Source organism: Apus apus, chromosome 3 (genome assembly GCF_020740795.1).
Source record: "Apus apus isolate bApuApu2 chromosome 3, bApuApu2.pri.cur, whole genome shotgun sequence".
Lineage (NCBI taxonomy): Eukaryota > Metazoa > Chordata > Aves > Apodiformes > Apodidae > Apus > Apus apus.
The window spans coordinates 16898152-16918093 of NC_067284.1; the positions used below are offsets into that span (position 1 = coordinate 16898152).

General features: G+C 37.7%; 1 protein-coding gene across 2 annotated transcripts in view; it reads left to right on the plus strand.

Annotated features, from left to right (window-relative positions):
- The window catches only part of COL12A1 (collagen type XII alpha 1 chain), a 101117-nt gene that overhangs the window by 51544 nt on the left and 29631 nt on the right, over nucleotides 1–19942 (plus strand). For both annotated transcript variants that reach the window (XM_051614522.1, XM_051614521.1), the window contains 18 exons: nucleotides 711–840; nucleotides 1678–1817; nucleotides 3221–3350; nucleotides 3838–3980; nucleotides 4773–4902; nucleotides 5813–5955; nucleotides 7510–7639; nucleotides 7831–7950; nucleotides 8548–8694; nucleotides 9464–9580; nucleotides 10019–10165; nucleotides 10641–10715; nucleotides 11263–11402; nucleotides 13349–13472; nucleotides 13670–13813; nucleotides 16062–16226; nucleotides 18786–18824; nucleotides 18917–19055. In XM_051614522.1, coding sequence (XP_051470482.1) covers nucleotides 711–840; nucleotides 1678–1817; nucleotides 3221–3350; nucleotides 3838–3980; nucleotides 4773–4902; nucleotides 5813–5955; nucleotides 7510–7639; nucleotides 7831–7950; nucleotides 8548–8694; nucleotides 9464–9580; nucleotides 10019–10165; nucleotides 10641–10715; nucleotides 11263–11402; nucleotides 13349–13472; nucleotides 13670–13813; nucleotides 16062–16226; nucleotides 18786–18824; nucleotides 18917–19055 — 2303 coding nt within the window. The remainder of the gene's footprint in view (nucleotides 1–710; nucleotides 841–1677; nucleotides 1818–3220; nucleotides 3351–3837; nucleotides 3981–4772; nucleotides 4903–5812; nucleotides 5956–7509; nucleotides 7640–7830; nucleotides 7951–8547; nucleotides 8695–9463; nucleotides 9581–10018; nucleotides 10166–10640; nucleotides 10716–11262; nucleotides 11403–13348; nucleotides 13473–13669; nucleotides 13814–16061; nucleotides 16227–18785; nucleotides 18825–18916; nucleotides 19056–19942) is intronic.

Genomic DNA, 19942 nt, shown 5'->3' on the forward strand with positions numbered 1-19942 from the left:
CTGTAATTGGAGATCACACACATTCAGAAGCATATCTAGGAATGTTTACTTTAGAATCAGTTGGATACTTATTCTCCCATTTTTAGGCTCTTCTGAACAACATGTGTTTGAGTTGAGGTAACTGAACTGTTGAATGGATTGAGTAGTTGAATGTAAGCTTAGTGAGAAATCACTAGAAGAGTAAGGAACTGAAGTAAATTTAATTAGTATCTGTAATGAAAAGCTGGTACTGGAGTTAAAAAAAAGAATTCTGGGCATTTTGTTGAAGTTTGTCTAAAGAATAGACTTAATAGACTTAGTTATTCACAACTGCATTTTACCTGAGAGTGGAGCATAAAGAGCCCAATTCAAAGTTAAAATGTTAAATGTTAAAATTAATAAAAGACTCTAATTGATTTCAATATTATCCACTTAGAGGCAATGTGGAGAAACAGCTCTGTGCTGGCATAGAATTGGCAGTGGATATATAATTGTGGTTATAGGCATGTTTGGAGGTCTTAAAGAGTACTGGCTTTGTGTCACTGGACTCTGTCTAGACTTGATAAGATGAATACATACTAAATATTATTCTGCTGTCAGTGTCGGCCACAAGAACATTGCAACATATATCAGCGTTTTTCACTCTGCATTAAATGCTTACATTCTTCTCTGTAACAGTAAGCATAAAAGGGGCAGCTTAAAAGGCATTTTGATCTTTTGTTTTACTGCAGACAATGGTTGGAGGGCGGCAGAACAGTGTGGTGTTACAGAAGCTGCAGCCTGACACACCATATGCTATTACTGTCTCATCAATGTACGCAGATGGTGAAGGGGGAAGAATGACAGGACGAGGCAGAACCAGTAAGTAACTTCTTGAGATGTTCTTTAATAGATGCAAAACCATATTGATGTATTGCTTTTCAAATTAGGTGAGGAAAATGTATTGTGGAGAAATAAATTCCATCTTTATTTGTCATTTGTCCTCTGACGGGTTTCAAGTATCTAAAAGAAGAAGGCCTGTCAGTCCACTGGTTGCAGAGAAACCCTGCATCACTACCTTAGACTGGATGCCCGGCTTTTAAGGCTGAGAGAAACCATAATGCTACTACCGAACTTCCATCTCATTTTAATCTGTTTATATGTTTTATGCCACAAATTACTAAACATCTTACAGCATATGAAGGCCTGTGACTCTCATATGTGGGCTATTAAGTATAAGTTTACAATTTTCCTGTCAGGACACTCAGTTCAGACGGGCTTGACCTTTGTTTGCAGTGTGCACTTTGAGGCCACCATTTTATGTTGGTAGAATTTTATGCTAACTAGAAATTTATTAATTAAGTTAGTAATTAATTTGTCCTTAGCTTACTTTTGAGCTTGCAATGGAAAGTCAGACTTAGAAATATGTTTGGTGAGGAGTGAGGAAAACAATCCTAATGAACTCATGGTGTAATTCTAAAAACGTGTCCAGAAACAAATTTTTCTTTCTGTATTTCTCACTCCTTATGCTTTTGGATGTGGCTGATGCTTTTGGATGTGGCTGATGTGGTCTGATTAATGAAGACAAATAACATCTAACATAGCTATTAAACTTGTTGGGTTTTAATTTTCCTGATGATGTATTACATAGGCAAGATCTGGCAGCACTGGTGAGAGAATGTGGTTCCACATTTCTGACAGCTCATTGATCTGTTTCAGAACCTCTCACTACTGTGAAGAACTTGCTGGTTTATGACCCAACCACCAGTACTCTAAACATTCGATGGGATCATGCAGAAGGAAATCCTCGTCAGTATAAAGTGTTTTATCGACCCACAGCTGGAGGTGCAGAAGAAATGGTAAGTATCACAGAATCATGGAATTTTTTGAGTTGGAAGGGACCTTAAAGATCATCGAGTTCCAACTCCCCTGCATGGGCAGGGACACCTTCCACTAGAACAGGCTGCTCAGAGCCCCATCCAACCTGCCCTTTGAACACCTCCAGGGATGGAGCCCCCACAACATCTGGGCAGCCTGTTCCAGTGTCTCTCCACCCTTACACTGAAGAATTTACGCCTGATCTCTAACTTAAATCTCTCTTCTTTTGGCTTAAAACCATTACCCCTCATCCTCTCACTGCAAGCCCCTCTAAAAAGACCCTCCCCAAAGGAGGTACTTTGTGTAGATCTCACTAACTGTCTCAGATAAATTGCAGCCCATGGTGCTAGTGAGAGAAATACTGCTGAGTGGAGAGGGTCATGTTTGCTGATGCAGTGACTTTTTTCCTCCTGATAGCTAACCTGGAGTAAATGCAGAGTACCTCCATGAAAGTCAGTTACTCCCATATGTGTTACAGATGTTTGATTTTATATAGCAGACTTTCAGTGAATAGTTCTTAGCACAGGGACTTAATACCACACACAGTTTTTTGTTCGTTTATTGGTAGAGCAGTGCGTGTGAGTGTAAAGCTGACTATAGGGTATCCATAAGGCAGCAGACCTAATTTTTACCCATTTTTACTGCTATAAGGTTATGTGACTGTAGGCAGTCAGCTGGGATGATACTTGTGAAAGCAGAAAAATCCACATAGGTACCTTATTCTAATCTAAAATTACTTCAACACTAAAGAGCTAAAACAATTATGGGAAAATGGAAACCCTTGTTGCAGAATGGGAAATTATTATTCTTTCCCACTTGTGTTTCTCTTTCCACATCTATGTAATTTGATGTGTCTGTGAAATGAGGAGTACATGAATTACCACTGTTTTCAATAGCATCCAGAGAGCTACTGACAATAAATATTCTTAAATGCTGTAGAGTTGTACTTTCTAACATGAGCTTCTTGTTTACTTCTTGTTATTGACATGTTGTAATGTTATGTAATGTTTAATTTTTTTAATTTAGAAAGCGACTTTTTAATGCCTCTGAGCTGCTAAACAGTAGTAATTCAAAAGTTCAGTGCAGATTTGGCTACTGTTACTAGTAGAACAGGATTTGGACCCCAAAGTGAACATAGCTATAAGGGATTGTATAGGAGAGAGAAGGAATTAACATCCATTTTTGCTAAGTCCAAGACAGAACCTTCTGAAAGGCAATTCCAGAAGATACCATGACCTCTGCTACTTCAGGCTTCACCTTTTGTAAAGTTTTTATCACGTGTGGTCTAGAAATGAGATATGGAGAAGTGAGATTAAAAAAAGCTTAAACTTTTTTGCATATTTATGTAAATGTCATGTCCCTACTGTTGCTTTTAAATTTGTAGACCACAGTGCCAGGAAACACAAACTATGTTATCCTGAGGACTCTTGAACCCAACACACCTTACACTGTAACCGTGGTTCCAGTTTTCCCAGAGGGGGATGGTGGACGTGTCTCTGACACTGGAAGAACTTGTAAGTAAAATAGTGCTTTTCAAGAAAATGTCAGGATTTTTTGTCTACTTATCTCAGACAAACTCAGCTCTTATGTTGTGCAGTAAACTTACTGTTTAATTCCACACAATTTAAAAAATTTAATTGTAGTACCAATAAAAATACTGGTGAGCAAATGGCAAATATTGGTGTTAAACCATGCTAAGGTCCATGCCATATACTTGACATTTTCCAAGGAGTCTGAGCTTCTAATGTCAGCATGAGCTAAAATGTGTGGTTTGTGGTGACTTTTCATACCTGTCTGATCAGCAATAGAGTAAAAAAATATTATAATCATACCTTCAATTTGCAACATAAACATATGTACTTTGCTGCCTGGCAGGGATATTCGTGTTTATCTTGGGATGATGCTCTTTTCAGCTTCCTTTGAGCACTGTTATAAAATCAAGTAGAACTAGAGTTTATGTAAGCAACTTTGTAAACTTAATTTAAATTATCCTTGGCCTAGTGGAGAGAGGAACACCAAGAAACATTCAAGTTTACAATCCTACACCAAACAGCATGAATGTCAGATGGGAACCTGCTCCAGGTCCAGTACAACAATATAGAATTAATTACTCTCCACTGTCTGGCCCAAGGCCATCAGAATCTGTAAGTAATTTAGTTTTTATACTATTCCTTAAAAGTATGTGGGGGCTATTACTTCCTTTAATTAATGTAGAAGACTAGTAATAAGCTCAGGCCAACTCTCTGCCCAGGAGTGTCCCTGCTGAAAACTGTTTCTACAGGAATTTAGTTCATTGCAAAGAAATGTTTGATTTGGTGAAATAAAAGAAATAAGAAATAAGACTAGTTTAAAACAGAGTATTAAGGATTGAGTATCCTTTATTGTATTGCAGGTAAAGATGAGTTAAAATAAAAACTTACAAAAAAAAAAAGAAGAAAGCAACAACTATTTATTAGGAAATGTTTAATTATGAAACCAGATGCCAAGTTTATATGATTTTACTACTAAACCATCTGTTTACCTCAAATCATTAGTGTTTAAGTAGGTTTTGGTGAGCAGTGGAGTCCGGATATGGGTAAAAATTAGCCCTCCAGATGTGGAGTGTGTCAGTAAACTGACAGAATTTACTTTTTTTGGTTTCTGTTCCTGACTGTTTAGTTTTTTTTTTTTCCTTAACTATTTCTATGTAAAGTGTAAGAAATTAAAACTCCATTTGCAAAATGAGAGCTTCTTATACGTTCAGAATTTTTTTTGCACCTGCTCTTGAATTTATATCAACAGTATTTAGTTATTTTACTCTTGAATTATTTTTATTGGAAAATATACAGCGTGGTCATGTTCCCTATTTTTCTATATTTCATTCAAATTCTTCATTCTAACAAGAAATGGTATGAACTGTAACTTTTTTACATAGGTACCTTTTGCTTCTGTTTTAGATTGTGGTACCAGGCAACACCCGTGATGTGATGCTGGAGCGCTTGACTCCTGATACTGCTTACTCAATAAATGTTATAGCTCTGTATGCAGATGGAGAAGGAAATCCAAGCCAAGCACAGGGAAGAACATGTAAGAGGCACTGATATATATATACCAAAATTGGTGTGTAAAGAATTTATAAAATTGGTTGTACTCACAAATAGTGGAAGCCATTCAGTGCAACTCTGAGGTCAATGCATCTGAATGATGGCTGAAGCAGTTACAAACCTTCATGGAAGGGACCATTTGCTATGTTTTCTGGCAGTTGTGGTACATGCATAATCACCTAAGTAATTTTCACAAATGATATAAGCCTAATTTGAATGTTTAAGTGTTTAAAATCTGTTCTTTAAAATGTGATTGCAGATGAAGAGAAATTTATCTTCTGGGAAAAAAATGCCATGTTAAGATGGGTAGAACTTGCTGTCAACAAAGAAAAATGTGCTTTTTGTTTTGTGTCTTACATGATAATTGGAACCTTCCCAGATGCTTGGTTTTTTTTGTGGAGATGCCTAAACAGCAAAACCTCCTTATTTCAACTTGGCTTATGAAGCTCTTGGTTGGCTTAAACTTGGCTTCTTTAAAACTCATTCTAGAAATAATGTGTAAAGAAACTATGGCCATAATAGGTCACTTCTCTTTTGCTCCTTCTTTGCTTTCTTTATTAAATCCCCATATTAATCTAAAACTAGCACGTGTGACAGATTATAGTTACTCTTACCTGCTAGAGTCTGAGAAGCAGAGTGTATGTAGATGCTCAGTTTGCATCTGATGTTCTATCTTCTATCCCTTCCATACTGCTTCAGTTCCTCCAGTTAAGGCTCTATGTCTATTTAAGATCTTCAGGCACTGCCAAATTGTCATTGACCAAATCTACCTGTATATGTTTATTCAGAGTTTAAGGGAAGGCCCTTAGCTTTGGCAGCATTTGAATCAGTGAGAGTGAGACTGGACTGGAAGAATCATACTCCATACAACTTTCTGTATGTTCTTTTTTTAGTGCCTCGCAGCGGTCCAAGGAATGTGAGAGTGTTTGATGAGACCACAAACAGCCTTTCTGTGCAATGGGACCATGCTGATGGGCCAGTCCAGCAGTACAGAATCATTTATTCACCCACTGTGGGTGACCCTATTGATGAATATGTAAGTTCTGTAATTCCTTGGTAAGCACTGAGATGTTTTCAGTTGATTCTTTATGCTATGGAAAACCAAAGACATCTGTTTTACATGTAGTGCCCTTTGGATACTCTATGGGTTCTTTGGTCATTTATGTCAATGCTGAGAAGCCATGGTTTGTATGAAACAGGTTTTGCTTTTGATTTTTGTTTTGTTTTCTTTCTTTTTTTCTTTCTCACAAAGTGGCAGAACATACACTGTTTAATGAACCAACTTGTGAGTAAGATAGTGTTAAATATGTGACTCACATATTAATCAGAAGATTCTGAGCAGAACCTGCTTCCAGACATTTAGTTCAGACATAGTGCTACAGTGAGTAGCCATCTATTACTTCATACTCTGTTCATTATTAAGTCAATGTGCTAAGATATGGAGTAAACAGAAGTTTGCATTTAATAAATTGAAGAGAGTTGGCAGAGTTTAATGAGAAAGCAATGGTAACTTGATTCAGCATCTAACTTGCTTTTGTAAGATTCAGTGTGAATTGTGTTTGTGTTTATTTTCCTGCAGCTTAGTGATAGCACAAGTTAATCTGATGCTTATAAAATTATCTAAGTGTTCATAGTAAAGTGAAACTCAGATTCTGTAGATGTCAATGGCAGAATTCCTGCTGATTGGTACCAGCCACAATGTAGCTTGTATAGAGTGCTATATAAATGCTATTGCTGCTTATATATTATTGCATAGGGCATGCTGAAAATTCAGTGTTTGAAAATTCCCTGCTGGAACTGTTAATCAGAACACACATTTTTCTCAACACACAGATCTTCTGTACAGAAAATATGCAGCATTTCATGAAAATAACAAGTCTAAAAATGACTGAAAATTTTTATCAAATAATAATGGGAAATGTTGACTGGGGGATGCTTTTGAGATAGATACCTTAAGTTACTTTCCATAGTTTTGTGGTCACTTTATGGAGCAGTGTCACTTTTTGGATTATACCTACCTTTTCATTAGAAGGGAGCAATAGTGCATGGCTGCACCAGGAAGCTGGGAACTTTGATGAATTAAAAAATAGGCATGTTTTTACATATCAAAATATTTAGAGGTTTCTTCTCAGACTAACTTGTTTCTGCCAAGAAAATGATACACTAAGACAAGAATGAAAATACAGAAATGGAACTGATGAGTAGTCTGAACGACTTAGATTTTCATCCCCATTTCAGGAGCTTTTTCCTCTCTTCTTCTGTCTCCAAACACGTGACTTCGTCCTTTCTCTGAGGGAACAGTACTGAAATATTGGTCAGGAATTGCAGTGTCTCAGGCTGATGTGAGGGCAGGGGCTGAAGAGTCAATATGATTAATCTTTTTGTGCTGACCACAGTGTTTTATATTTTAAAATAATGAATACTACCAATTGTTTATAGACTATAACCTTTAAGATATCCCAAATGACTTCATCTGCAGTGGCCATAAAGTGCTCAAGGTGTCAAAACAAATCTTTATTTCTAATTACTGTCATTATTGATCAGTTACAGGGCTGTGAATTTGTTTACCTCTGTTTCTTTTGTGTTCTAGACAACAGTTCCTGGGATAAGAAATAATGTGATACTACAACCATTACAATCAGATACTCCATATAAAATTACTGTTGTGGCTGTGTACGAAGATGGAGATGGTGGACAACTGACTGGAAATGGCAGAACTGGTAATTAGTTTTAAGATTGTATATTCTTCTTTAATTTTAAGACATATTCCTTGAACACTCCAACATAGTTAAGGTTTCAGTATGTTAATTACATCTTTGACATGATTATTACCTGACAAAGTTATAATGTAAGTTTTTAGAGGTTGAAAAACATTCACTAGTCTAATTAGAGTGTTTTTCTTTCTTTTTAGTTGGCCTGCTTCCTCCACAGAATATGTATATAACTGATGAATGGTATACACGGTTCAGAGTTTCCTGGGATCCTTCACCATCCCCAGTTCTTGGCTATAAAATTGTATACAAACCTGTGGGTAAGAAGACTTGTTCGTTCTGAGTGTGTCACATTCAGAATAGTGAGTGGCTAAGGGGAGATCAGAAGAGAAATCATATATATAATTTAATATTCGTGTTAAAGGATTATTTATTTCCTTTGTTTACTAGTTTTGATGGAAGCTTAAGTCTTGCCAGTATTTTATAAGAAACACAAACTATCAAATTTTTATACATTCAATTACAGAGATTGAATTGTATAGTAAAATTTTAATACAGTGACTAGATAAAGTCCCAGACCAGACTGGTTTTTCTCTTTTTAGTGCCTCTTGTCCTTCTGAGGATATGAGCTGGTGTATGTGAGATGAGTATTGGACAGGTATTTAGGTACATTTGTATTAGGTGACTGTGAAAGTATATACATACCTTTCTATAAGTTCAATTAAACATAAACATTGCACAATAGGTTATAAAGCTGTGTGTATGTTCTGTTTAGAACAGTCTAATTTGCCAAAATGTAAGAAAGTAGTAGATTAACACTCGACGACAGGTGAGAGATGGCACATAGTTTTGTATCTCACCTAATCACGAATCTTTCACTCTCCCTGTACTTCCTTAATGCTTTCTTTCAATTCAAGGTTCAAATGAGCCCATGGAGGTTTTTGTGGGAGAAGTGACTTCCTACACCTTGCATAATCTGTCTCCCAGTACTACTTATGATGTGAATGTTTATGCCCAGTATGATTCTGGAATGAGCATACCTTTGACTGATCAAGGCACTACATGTAAGTCAAACTGATTTTGTTGTAGTCATGCTGGATACTTATGCTGATCTGAGATAATATTGATTCAGAGAGGATTTTTAAGGCTGAATATCCTCTCAGAGAGAGTACTTAAGATCTGTCTATGATGTAGACCTTAAAAACACTAAACCTGGGAACAGAAAGGGAAATAAAGTTTTAAGTAATAATTTGATGATAGAAAATTTTCTAGTCTGCTTCCTAAAATTTTATTCAGATATTGTTGGGTCATTCTTTAACTGTCTTCAGGATACTACTATGCTAAGCAGGTCTAGGCTTTTTGCTACGCTGCTTTTATCTCACAGGAATATCCAGTGATTGAAACTTCAGCTTTTCAGAAGGAGCTGATTTTGTTGATGGCCTCAGCTAAGAAACTTCTACAAATTTCTGCAGTTAAGACAAACATCCTGAGTTTTGTTGACCCAGTACATTCTTTTTGTACTGCCGTATATATATGAGTCAGATTCCAATTTCTGGAAGTTTCTTATTTTACAAATAACTCAACTTACTTAATGTGGAAACTCATAAAATGGGCTGTTTCTCAATATGGGAAGGGTATCAGGCTTTGGGCCTTTGTAAATAGCTAGGCTGGAATCTCTAGGGCCTAACAAAAAATTAGGTGGTTTGACTAAAACTGCTGTTTCCTTTTGTGAGTATTTTAAAAAAAACACAAATTCTGGACATTCATTTTTATGTGCTTAATCCATTACATACTCTTTTCCAGAGAACAATTTATCTTTTTCTCTGTTCACAGTGTATTTAAATGTCACTGACCTAACAAGTTACAAAGTGGATTGGGATACTTTATGTATCCGCTGGTCACCTCATCGATCAGCAACTTCCTACAGACTGAAGCTCAACCCAGCTGATGGTAAGTGCATTTGTTTTTTTGCATTGTCTGGAAACATGATTGTCTTATTTGAGTGTCAGCACTGCTTATTTGGGAGTGTAGCAAGCACCCAACAGAAGCCAAGATATACCTGGTTGAGTTTAAGCTCTGAACATGATGGGTTTTTCTAGGGAGGTGAAAAAGCTGCAGAGGTGGTGCTGCTTATTGTCAACTTTCATTCATAGGAACCTGCTAGTTACCTGGGTTTCACATGTACACTGCAGTGTTACTCTCCAGTATGCTCCAGGTGCATAGTCACTGTATAATCTTGGTCTAGAAAGGCTTTTATAGGGCAAGAGTGAGACTGCTGTCCCATCCATCCTCCTCTCAAGAGGTCTCTAATTTCTACACTTACTTGTATACATTTTTAAAGGGATGTAGTAGGTTCTAACTTTCTTTCCCTTGGGCTTTTTTTAACAGGGTCCAGAGGACAGGAAATCACAGTACGTGGGTCAGAGACAAGCCACTGTTTTACTGGCCTCTCACCAGACACAGAATACAATGCTACTGTCTTTGTTCAGACCCCAAACCTTGAGGGACCACCAGTCTCTATAAGGAAATATACAAGTAGGTTATAGATACTGTGAACCTTAACTTTTGCCTGTAGAGCTTGCCTTGTTTCTGCTGTAGAACTTCCTTTCTCCTAAATGGCTTTCAGTACTTCTTTAAGTGACCTTTTCTCCTCTTTCTCTTGGTGTAATGTGAGCTGGATTTTATGAGTGAAAGAGAAATTCTTATGCTCTTCTTCAAACCAAGGATATCCTAGCACTTGGATGAAAAATGGATGCATTCTCAGGGTGCAGTGTTACTCAGCTCCTATAAAAGTGTTGCTGTTATAATGAAATCCTGTACCTTTGTATTAAGAATATCTATAATCTCTTTAGTATTGTAACACAAGAAATTTTTCCTTGCCAATTACATGTTGTTTAGGCAGGTGAGGAAAGTTAAGGATCTTTCTGTGTGGTAATATGATACGTAATCTAGAGATTTTCCTTGAATGAAATAGTTTTTATGGAGTAAAAAAATTGTTACTTCATTTCAGTTGTCAAACCTACAGAGGCACCAACTCCACCACCTACACCTCCTCCACCTCCCACGATCCCTCCAGCTCGGGATGGTATGTCTATTTGTAGAATTACTCAGTGTGTTTATGTAATTGCTGCACTGCTTCAGAGTTTAATTCTACTTTTTCATAAATTTAAATAGATAAAAAACTAGCACAGAATTTTAGGGAAATGAAGTTTGAGACTAGTTTTCTAATGACATCCATTTGCTCTTGAGCTTTTGATAGACTTCAACGTTTCCTGGTTTAGAACAGTGAGGTGCATACTTTTGGGGAAAAAAATAATGGTATTCTATAGCTCTGCAGCAAGTCTGTGCATCTGTTTGCCCTTAGCAGACAACTTGTGTGTTGTGGTACCTGCTCAGCTAAAAAAAAAAAAAGAAGTAATTTAAACCAATTATTGAGCTCTTCCGCATTTCTTGAACTTTTATTTGAAAAAAGGTGTTTTTGTGTTGAGCATTAGCCATTGGCCAGGCTGGCTGCATGGTATTAGAAGTTTGCTGAATATTTTTCATTCCTGAATTTTCAAACTTTGAAGCAATGCACTTTATTTTACAATGATATGATTAATGTGTTTTAAATGTGCCTTTTCTTCTTTCAGTATGCAGAGGTGCTAAAGCAGACATAGTATTTTTGACTGATGCTTCCTGGAGTATTGGTGATGATAACTTCAACAAAGTAGTGAAATTTGTTTTTAATACAGTAGGAGCCTTTGACTTGATTAATCCAGCTGGAATCCAGGTATATTTATTTCCATTGGGTACATTTTGGAGGGAAACTGAAGATGAAGCTCAATTACTAGTTACATCTGATTTTTCCACTCTTTCAGATGCTGTCAGTTTTTTTTTTATTAGGTTGTTGTACAACACATGTACATGTGTACATATAGAATTATTTATGAAATATATTAGTTATTTTGTAAATACAAAGGTCACCCAGTCTATTTTCAGAGATTACTATTCTGAAAGACAAAAGTTGTAGTGTGTGGGAATCCTCCAGGCAGAGAAACTTGAGTGATGTAAGATCAATGTGTGGTTAGTTTTAAATTTTTGTTTCTTTTTATGAGGCATCAACAACTGGCACACTGCCTAGTTGTTATATGCTAGGTTTTTTCGTTGGCGTATCAGAAATCTGTTTTGGGGACAGTCTGACTTTTGAGTGGGGTTTATGTTTTAATTTCTCAGTGCAAGACAGGAGTTTTGTGCACACAGAGCTCAGCTGGCTTGCCAATAGCTGTGACTTGTAGAGCTGCTTAGAATCCCACTGCAGTAAAGTAGCCAGAATCCCTTAGAGAGAGGCACTTGCACAAATCTCTTCATCACATTCTAACAATAGATAACATAGGTCCACTCCACAGTGGGCATAGTTGAAGTATGAAAATGTGTAAAGTTAGTCCTCTTAATGAATTATTGCATCTTTAAAGGGTGAATAGTAATAGGTAATTAGGAATAGACTTTCTGGATTTCAGGGCTGGTCATACTTCTGTCAAAGACATTTGCTGTCAAACTTAGTGTAAGCCTTGTACCATTACTGGTTTTCTTCTGCTTGTGGGAAGCTGGGTGAGATCACTGGCTAGGTTCCCATAAGCACTTCTCTTTCGCTAGATTCAGTGAATGACATAAGATGTGAGAGAGTTTCTTACAAGGTGTTTCTGGAGCATTGCAATGACCTGCAGGTGCAAGGAGTTTTCATTGGTTAGAAGGCTGAAGCTTGTTTGTTTTGTGGGAGATTGTGGGAGTGATATGTAAAAACTATATGTATTTTTCATGAACTGCTTTTCATCATCTAGGCATATTTTGGGGTCTTTGATTCCCTATCTTTAACTCTGTAGATATTTTCAGGAAAAGATAGCCCTCATACTGTGCTGTGTCTTGGACATTCTTTATTCTTCTTACCTCTAATCTATACTGGGTAGTTTTCCTTTCCACTTGTGTTTGTTTTTTGTTTTTTTTTCCTGCAAATGTGTATGGGTCCCCAGCCTAGAGATAGAGAAAGACTAATATAGGTGACAGAGACATGTAAATAGTAATGTTTAATAAAATATTTAAATTGTATACCTCTTGAGATATTTGCAACAATCTCAGGTTTTGAATTGGATATGAATCATTCAAAAGGGGAGTTTACTTCAATAAAAGTTAATATATACATACAGGGAGATGTCTATTCAGCATCAAATTAGTATACTATAATATTGCAATTTTACAGAATAGTCAAAGGAGCAAAACAAAATATATAAGTATAATATTTAAAGGTGATATTAGAATAAGTATGCAGTGACTGTATTCCAGTATTTAAGGAAAGATAGTACACAATTTTGTATATACCTGACTTTTATTGACATTCTATTGCCAAATTCTTTTTATATTTCCTAAAAAAGCCTGGAAGAAGTTTCATGGATACTGTACATCTGCTTAGAAGCAAAGAATAGGCACTATATATACTGCAACATAGTAACAGCAATAATTTAATAATTAGTATTTAATGTCACATTCCATACATGAAAGAGAAAGAAAGAGTTGCTGTGTGCACGTAGCTATGATGATATCTGTGTGTGTAAATATCTACATGTGCATAATCATACATATATGAAAACAGTTTTTCAGTTGTTTAATGCTTACTAATATACCACAATACATATTTAAATGGAGAGAGTTGGTCTGAAATCTCTGTGATAAATTCAATTTCAGGTTTCATTTGTGCAGTACAGTGATGAGGCAAAATCTGAATTTAAACTGAATACGTTTGATGACAAGGCCCAGGCCCTAGGAGCTCTTCAAAATATTCAGTACAGAGGAGGAAACACAAGGACAGGTAATTCTGAGCAGTAATTATATTTCTTTAAGTTAAAATGTTTTCAGAAACTGCCTCATTATCCTCATATTGCATGGCTGAAGAATTAGGTTTTTATGTTCTGCTATTTCAGCTGTGTGGCTGTTGCTCTTTCAAAGTAAAGGAATTTCTTCTTGTGGATAATACATCTGACTCCTTGTCTGTTGTGCGCTTCACAGGCAAAGCCCTAACATTTATCAAAGAAAAGGTTTTGACTTGGGAGAGTGGCATGAGACGTGGTGTTCCCAAGGTGCTTGTTGTTGTCACAGATGGTCGGTCTCAGGATGAGGTGAGGAAAGCAGCAACAGTCATACAGCACTCTGGTAAGCAATTCACAATACCTGGCTATTTCATTTCCTTGTATGTTAAGCAATGCAACTATAAGTGGTGCTTCAGCTGCCTGGGAATCCTTTAGTCCTAATTTATGGACTCAGAAACTTACTCTGAGTATTGGGGAAAAAACTCAAAACTATTTGAAGAATTTAGATTCTGTGGGTCAGACTTCCTTCTCTAGCTATCTCCTGGGAAGGATGTGGCTTCCCAAGGATTTCAACTAATTCTTTGTGTATAGCATGTCGTAGACACGACTTTTGGTTACTTCTTTCTCTCCTTGCTCTGTGGACCCCAGGGATCATTGTGAAGTGTACTCTGTTCTAATGCTTCTGATGTAATGGGCCTGGCTTTTTGAGCTTTATGTTCTACCTGATATAAACCAGTGTATCTCCAGTTAAATTAACTTTCGGTGAGGCTGTGTCTGACCTGACTCCTTCATTACCTTTTGAGCTGAGAAGTGTTGCACTTCCTCTTCAGATTTGATGAATATGGATTATGTGAGTCTAATAATCTATTCCTGTCCCTGCACCCAGCAGTTTTGCATTTCAGTGCATGAACCCCCTGGGGTCCTGGTCCCTGAGTAAGGAGTTGATGTGCTTCCTTACTGAAATCACTGGCGTGTAAACCACAAGTGGTCATCTTCTTTACCTCTGTCACCTGACAGAATCAGCTCTGTCTAGATGGTTTCTAAAGATATATGGCTGCCCTATTAATAAAAATTTCTACAGTTTCCCTGGCTAATCTGCTTCAGTGCTTAACTACCTTATTAGTTGGAAAGCTTTGCCTCACGTTTCACCAAAGTATTTCTTCAGGCTGCTGGAACTGTTGTCCTGTTTTCATTTACCTAGTTAACTAGGAAGGCAGTGGATCACTGCTCAGTGTAGTGGGCCTTCATATTTGAAAACTTTTGTCATTTCCTCTTCTGTCTTTTCTTTCCTAGACTAAACAAACTCATTTCCTGCAACCTCTTGTTGATTGTGTTTTCCAAACCTCTTATAATTTTTGCTCTCCCCTCTACTTGCTTTTGTTTCTTTGCATATTAAATGTCATGTTCAAAGCTGGGCAGTATTTCAGCCAAAGCTTCACCAGAATTGGCTACAGAGGAATAATTACCTTCCTTTTTTTTTTTTTTTTTAATTAAAAAGGTAGAAAAGATATCTTTATAATTTGCAATACATGCAAATTCTTCTTTCAGCCTCCAACCAAACTTCTCAATGTCTGTGCAGTTTCTTGTAAATGAAATTTTGTGGGAGATTTTTTTATATAGTGCTGAATTGTGTAATGACTTCTTTTTCTTCCTTGTTTTTTGGTATGGCAAAGAGAGGTCAAATTATCACATGGAGACGGAGGTGGGAGAAGTGGAAGGAAGAAATGAGTCAGAGATAGAATTCTGTAAAGGCTAGAAGATAGCAGGAAACAAAAACTACATAGAAGGCAAGGAGACAGTAATTTAAGGGTTTGAAGAGGAAAATCATCTTTACAAAGAACAAGATTCTGCTGTAACACCTGGTGATATGATTAAATTCTAGGGTCTGCATTCTTCTCATTTGACTTGAGCAATCTAACAACTAGATATCTAGTCTAAGGTCATCATGTAGGGTTCTTTTATTGCTAGTGAAGAGAACAACAGATGGGCATCTACAGACCACAACTTCTTCTGTCTCAAAGTTAAGCATCTTAAGGAGGTGAGATGTATTGCATTGTGAGTCTGCCCATGTCTGTCTATTGATTATATAGACAGACTAGACAACTAGCTTACGCTTGTTGCTAACTTGGAAAGTAATGATTGGTGAGATGAATACCACTCTGAGAAAGTGAAAAAGAAACAGAAGCATGAAATCCAGGGGATTTCAACACATAGAGAACTGGATAACTAATAGTATGCCCAGAGATTTTGGACACAAGACAGATTTAATATACTGTAGAGCTGAGACGATTGTAGCTTTTTTAAGAAAGAATGAGGGAACCAGGAAGCCAAAGCTTTGTGAGATTGCATAATGCCTAAAAAAATCAATGAAGGAAGGAGGAGAAAGTTTTGAAAGAAAGATGCAAAAATCAGTTTAAACCCTCCTGAGCTTTCATAGTCTGAAAGGTTGTCCAGAATGTGTGCTCATAATGAAGGACAGATGAAAGACTAGATAGAGCCTGAGAAATCAATGATATAGTTTGTGAAATATTGACCTGAAAAATGGTAATGTATATTTTCTTCATTTCAAGTGACAAGTGTTATTTTTACAGGCTTCAGTGTCTTTGTGGTTGGTGTGGCTGATGTAGATTACAATGAACTGGCCAAGATTGCCAGCAAGCCCAGTGAGCGTCATGTGTTTATTGTTGATGACTTTGATGCCTTTGAAAAGATTCAAGATAACCTCGTCACCTTTGTATGTGAGACAGCTACCTCAAGTAAGTAGAAGGCATTGTGTTCCCTTTGCCAAAATTAATACATTTGTTTATATACTGCTACTTTATATACTGGCTACAGTTGCCACCCCATTTAAGATACATAAAAACAAATGTTTATATATAAAAGTTAGGTTTCATAATAACTGAACATACTTTAAGGGAGCCAAGTAACTTTTAAAAATTTTTGAAGTAGGTATTATTTTTATGTTTCAAAAGTACTCACATTTCAAAAGTACTGGTATAACAAAAAGAGTAACATTCAGTGAGAACTGCTGCTCTTTAAGAAGGAGAATGATGCCCAATATGAACTGAGGTGCACAACAGGTCTCTTATTTACTGCTGGCCTAGGGGCACTGAAGAGGTGCAACTATAGTCTGTGATGCTGTCCAAAAATAATCTAAATAAAGTTCAGTTGTTTACTCAAGTAAAATCCTTCTATGGCAAAAATTAGAAATTCTTAGGCCTATCATGTGCAACTGTGTACTCCCTAACTGCCTCATCTGCTGGCTCCTGAAAAGCCATATAAATCTCCAGTTTTTCCTCGTGAATCTGACAGCTATTATGCAGCCTGACTCATCCCTTAAATATTCATGGAAAGACTGTGTCATTGTGCTTCTTTCTTCTTATGAAGTAGACTCTTAAAATATTCAGGGGGTTCATTTTTTGTTCCATACAATTTGTTGCAGTAGAAATATCCTACTAAAAGTGATGAGTAAAAATATTAACAGTACTTCTACCACACAACAGAACACAGTTACAAAAGTTACTGAATGCCTTCTTTGCTTCAGTCTTCACTGCTAAAGCTGTCCCTCATGAATCCCAGACCCTGGAGGCAAGGGGAAAAGTCTGGAGAGAGGAAGACTTTCCCTGAGTAGAGGAGGATTGAGTTAGAGACCACTTGGCCAAACTGGACATCCATAAGTCCATGGGCCCTGATGGGATGCACCCGTGAGTGCTGAGAGAACTGGCGGATGTTATTGCTGAGCCTCTCTCCATCATCTTTCAAAGAGAGATGTCTGAGGACTGAAGGAAGGCCAATATCACTCCAGTCTTCAAAAAGGGCCAGAAGGAGGACCCAGGGGACTACAGGCCAGTTAGTCTCACCTCTCTCCCTGGGAAGGTGATGGAGTGACTTTTTCTGGATGTCATCTGTAAACAAGTTGAAGAACAGGAAGCTATTTGGAGTGGTCAGGATGGATATACCAAGAGTAAATCATGCTTGACAAGTCTGCTAGCCTTCTATGCTGATGTAACTGGTTGGCTGGATGAGGGGAGAGCAGCTTGACTTCAACAAGGCTTTTGACACTGTCTCTTATAACATCCTCATTAGGAAACTAAGGGAGTGTGAGCTAGATGAGTGGACAGTGAGGTAGATTGAGAGCTGGCTGTGTGACAGAACTCAGAGGGTTGTGATTAATGGAGCAGGGTTGAGTTGGAGGCCGGTAACCAGCAGTTGCCCAGGGGTCAATACTCAGTCTGGTCTTGTTCAACATATTCATCAATGACCTGGATGAGGGGACAGAGTTTGCTGATGATACCAAACTGGGAGGGGTGGCTGACACGCCAGAGGGCTGTGCTGCCATCCAGCGTCACCTGGACAGGCTGGAGAGCTGGGCAGAGAGGAACCTAATGATGTTCAATAAGGGCAGGTGTAGGGTCTTGCACCTGGGGAGGAAGAATTCCATGCACCAGTATAGGTTAGGGGTGGACCTGCTGGAAAGCAGTTCTCACGAGAAGGATGTGAGAGTCCTGGTAGATGGTAACTTATCCATGAGCCAGCAATGTGCCCTTGCTGCCAAGACTGCCAATGGAATCCTGGGGTGCATAAAGAAGAGTGTAGCCAGTAGGTTGAGAGAGGTCCCCCTCTACTCTGCCCGGGTGAGGCCACATTTGGAACACGGCGTCCAGTTCTGGGCTCCCCAGTTCAAGAGAGACAGGGAACTACTAGAGAAGGTCCAGTGAAGGGCAAGAAAGATGACTAGGGGATTGGAGCATCTCCCTTATGAGGAAAGGCTGAGAGAGCTGGGATTCTTTAGCCTGGAGAAGAGAAAGCTGAGGGGAGAGCTTGGTAATGCCTATAAGGATGTGAAAAGTGGGTGCAAGGAGGATGGAGCCAGACTCTTTTCAGTAGTTGCCAGTGACAGGACAAGGGGCAATGGGCACAAGCTGGAACATGGGAAGTTCCATTTAAATATGAGCAAAAACTTGTTTGTAGTGAGGGTGACAGAGCCCTGGAACAGGCTGCCCAGGGAGGTTGTGAAGTCTTCTTCTCTGGAAACATTCAAAACCTGCCTGGATGCAGTCCTGAGTGATGTGCTCTAGGGGGTCCTGCTTGAGCAGGGGGGTTGGACTAGGTGATCTCTAGAGGTCCCTTCCAAATCTGACAATTATGTGATTCCAGGAAATGTAACAAATGTTGGCTGATAATGAAAAATTAATGATCAGCCAGACACCAATAAAAGCACAAACTTTTTGGTAATAAAAAATTCTGAAGTATATTCTGTGTTCATATCCTGTTAGATTTTATAATTTCAGATTATGTTTTTTCGTTTCTTCTAGCTTGTCCTCTCATTTACTTGGAGGGATACACTTCACCTGGTAAGTAACCGTTTAATATTTGGCATAGGTTCATTTGTGTCTTTTACAGCCCTACAGTGTTTTTATTTTTTGTTTTCTCTCTGGGTTTAAAGGTTTCAAGATGCTGGAATCATATAATCTAACAGAGAAGCATTTTGCTTCTGTACAAGGTGTATCACTGGAATCAGGCTCTTTCCCAAGCTATGTAGCATTTAGACTCCACAAAAATGCCTTCATTAACCAGCCAATACGGTAAGTAATCCTGAAAGACTCATATTTAGGGCAAGCAGGTGAGGATTAATAGAGTTTATAGATTATAACATTAGTATCTTATGGAAGATGCATTTATTTGATGTTCTTTTTACTGAACTCCAAGAAATACGTTCCAAAGAACATCTATCATTGCTCTTATTAAATGCTGAAGTATTTCTTCTGTTGTGTTCTGTTCACTATGAATCCAGTTTCTTATTGTTGTTTTTTTTGGACATTATACTTCCTAATCAAGTTCCATGAAGTCCACAGTTTGTCCTTAGGCAGTTGAACATAGTATAACGAGCTCTATGTTGCCAGAGGAAAATGGTTTTAATACGGAGGGATAAGCACCACTTTTTGCAGGGGTATCATTCATACTGCAGATGCCATTGACTTGGGACAGATTGTCTGCAACTTGAGATGCTGTCTTAGGCAAATGGAGTAGAGTTTTCAAGGGCCTGTGGTCTTAGAGCTTGATTATGAGGGTAACATATGGTCATTCTTTCCAAAATTTAACACAAAAAAACCCACAAAAAAAGAAAAAAAAATTCCCCTCAGTTAGGAGTTAGTATTACTAAGAGAAGAACAGGGCCTCTCTTTTTCTTTTTACATTTGTTCCTCTGCCATCTATTTAAGTAAGTTTCAAAAAAGTCCTTCTGAGTCAAAAGGCATTCCTAAAAATAGCCCATTGTTCCTATTAAATTTAAGGAAATTTAATCTTCTTTTCATACAAGTCTTTGAAATCTTTTGCAATCCTGCCAGACTGGATAAAGATCTGATCACAGGCACAGGAGCTGAGGTATATGAAGAAATAATTTCTTTTTGCCAGCCTTCTCAGCTCACAACTTTAAAAGTGGAGGACTCGAGGACTTTTTGAATTTGTTGAT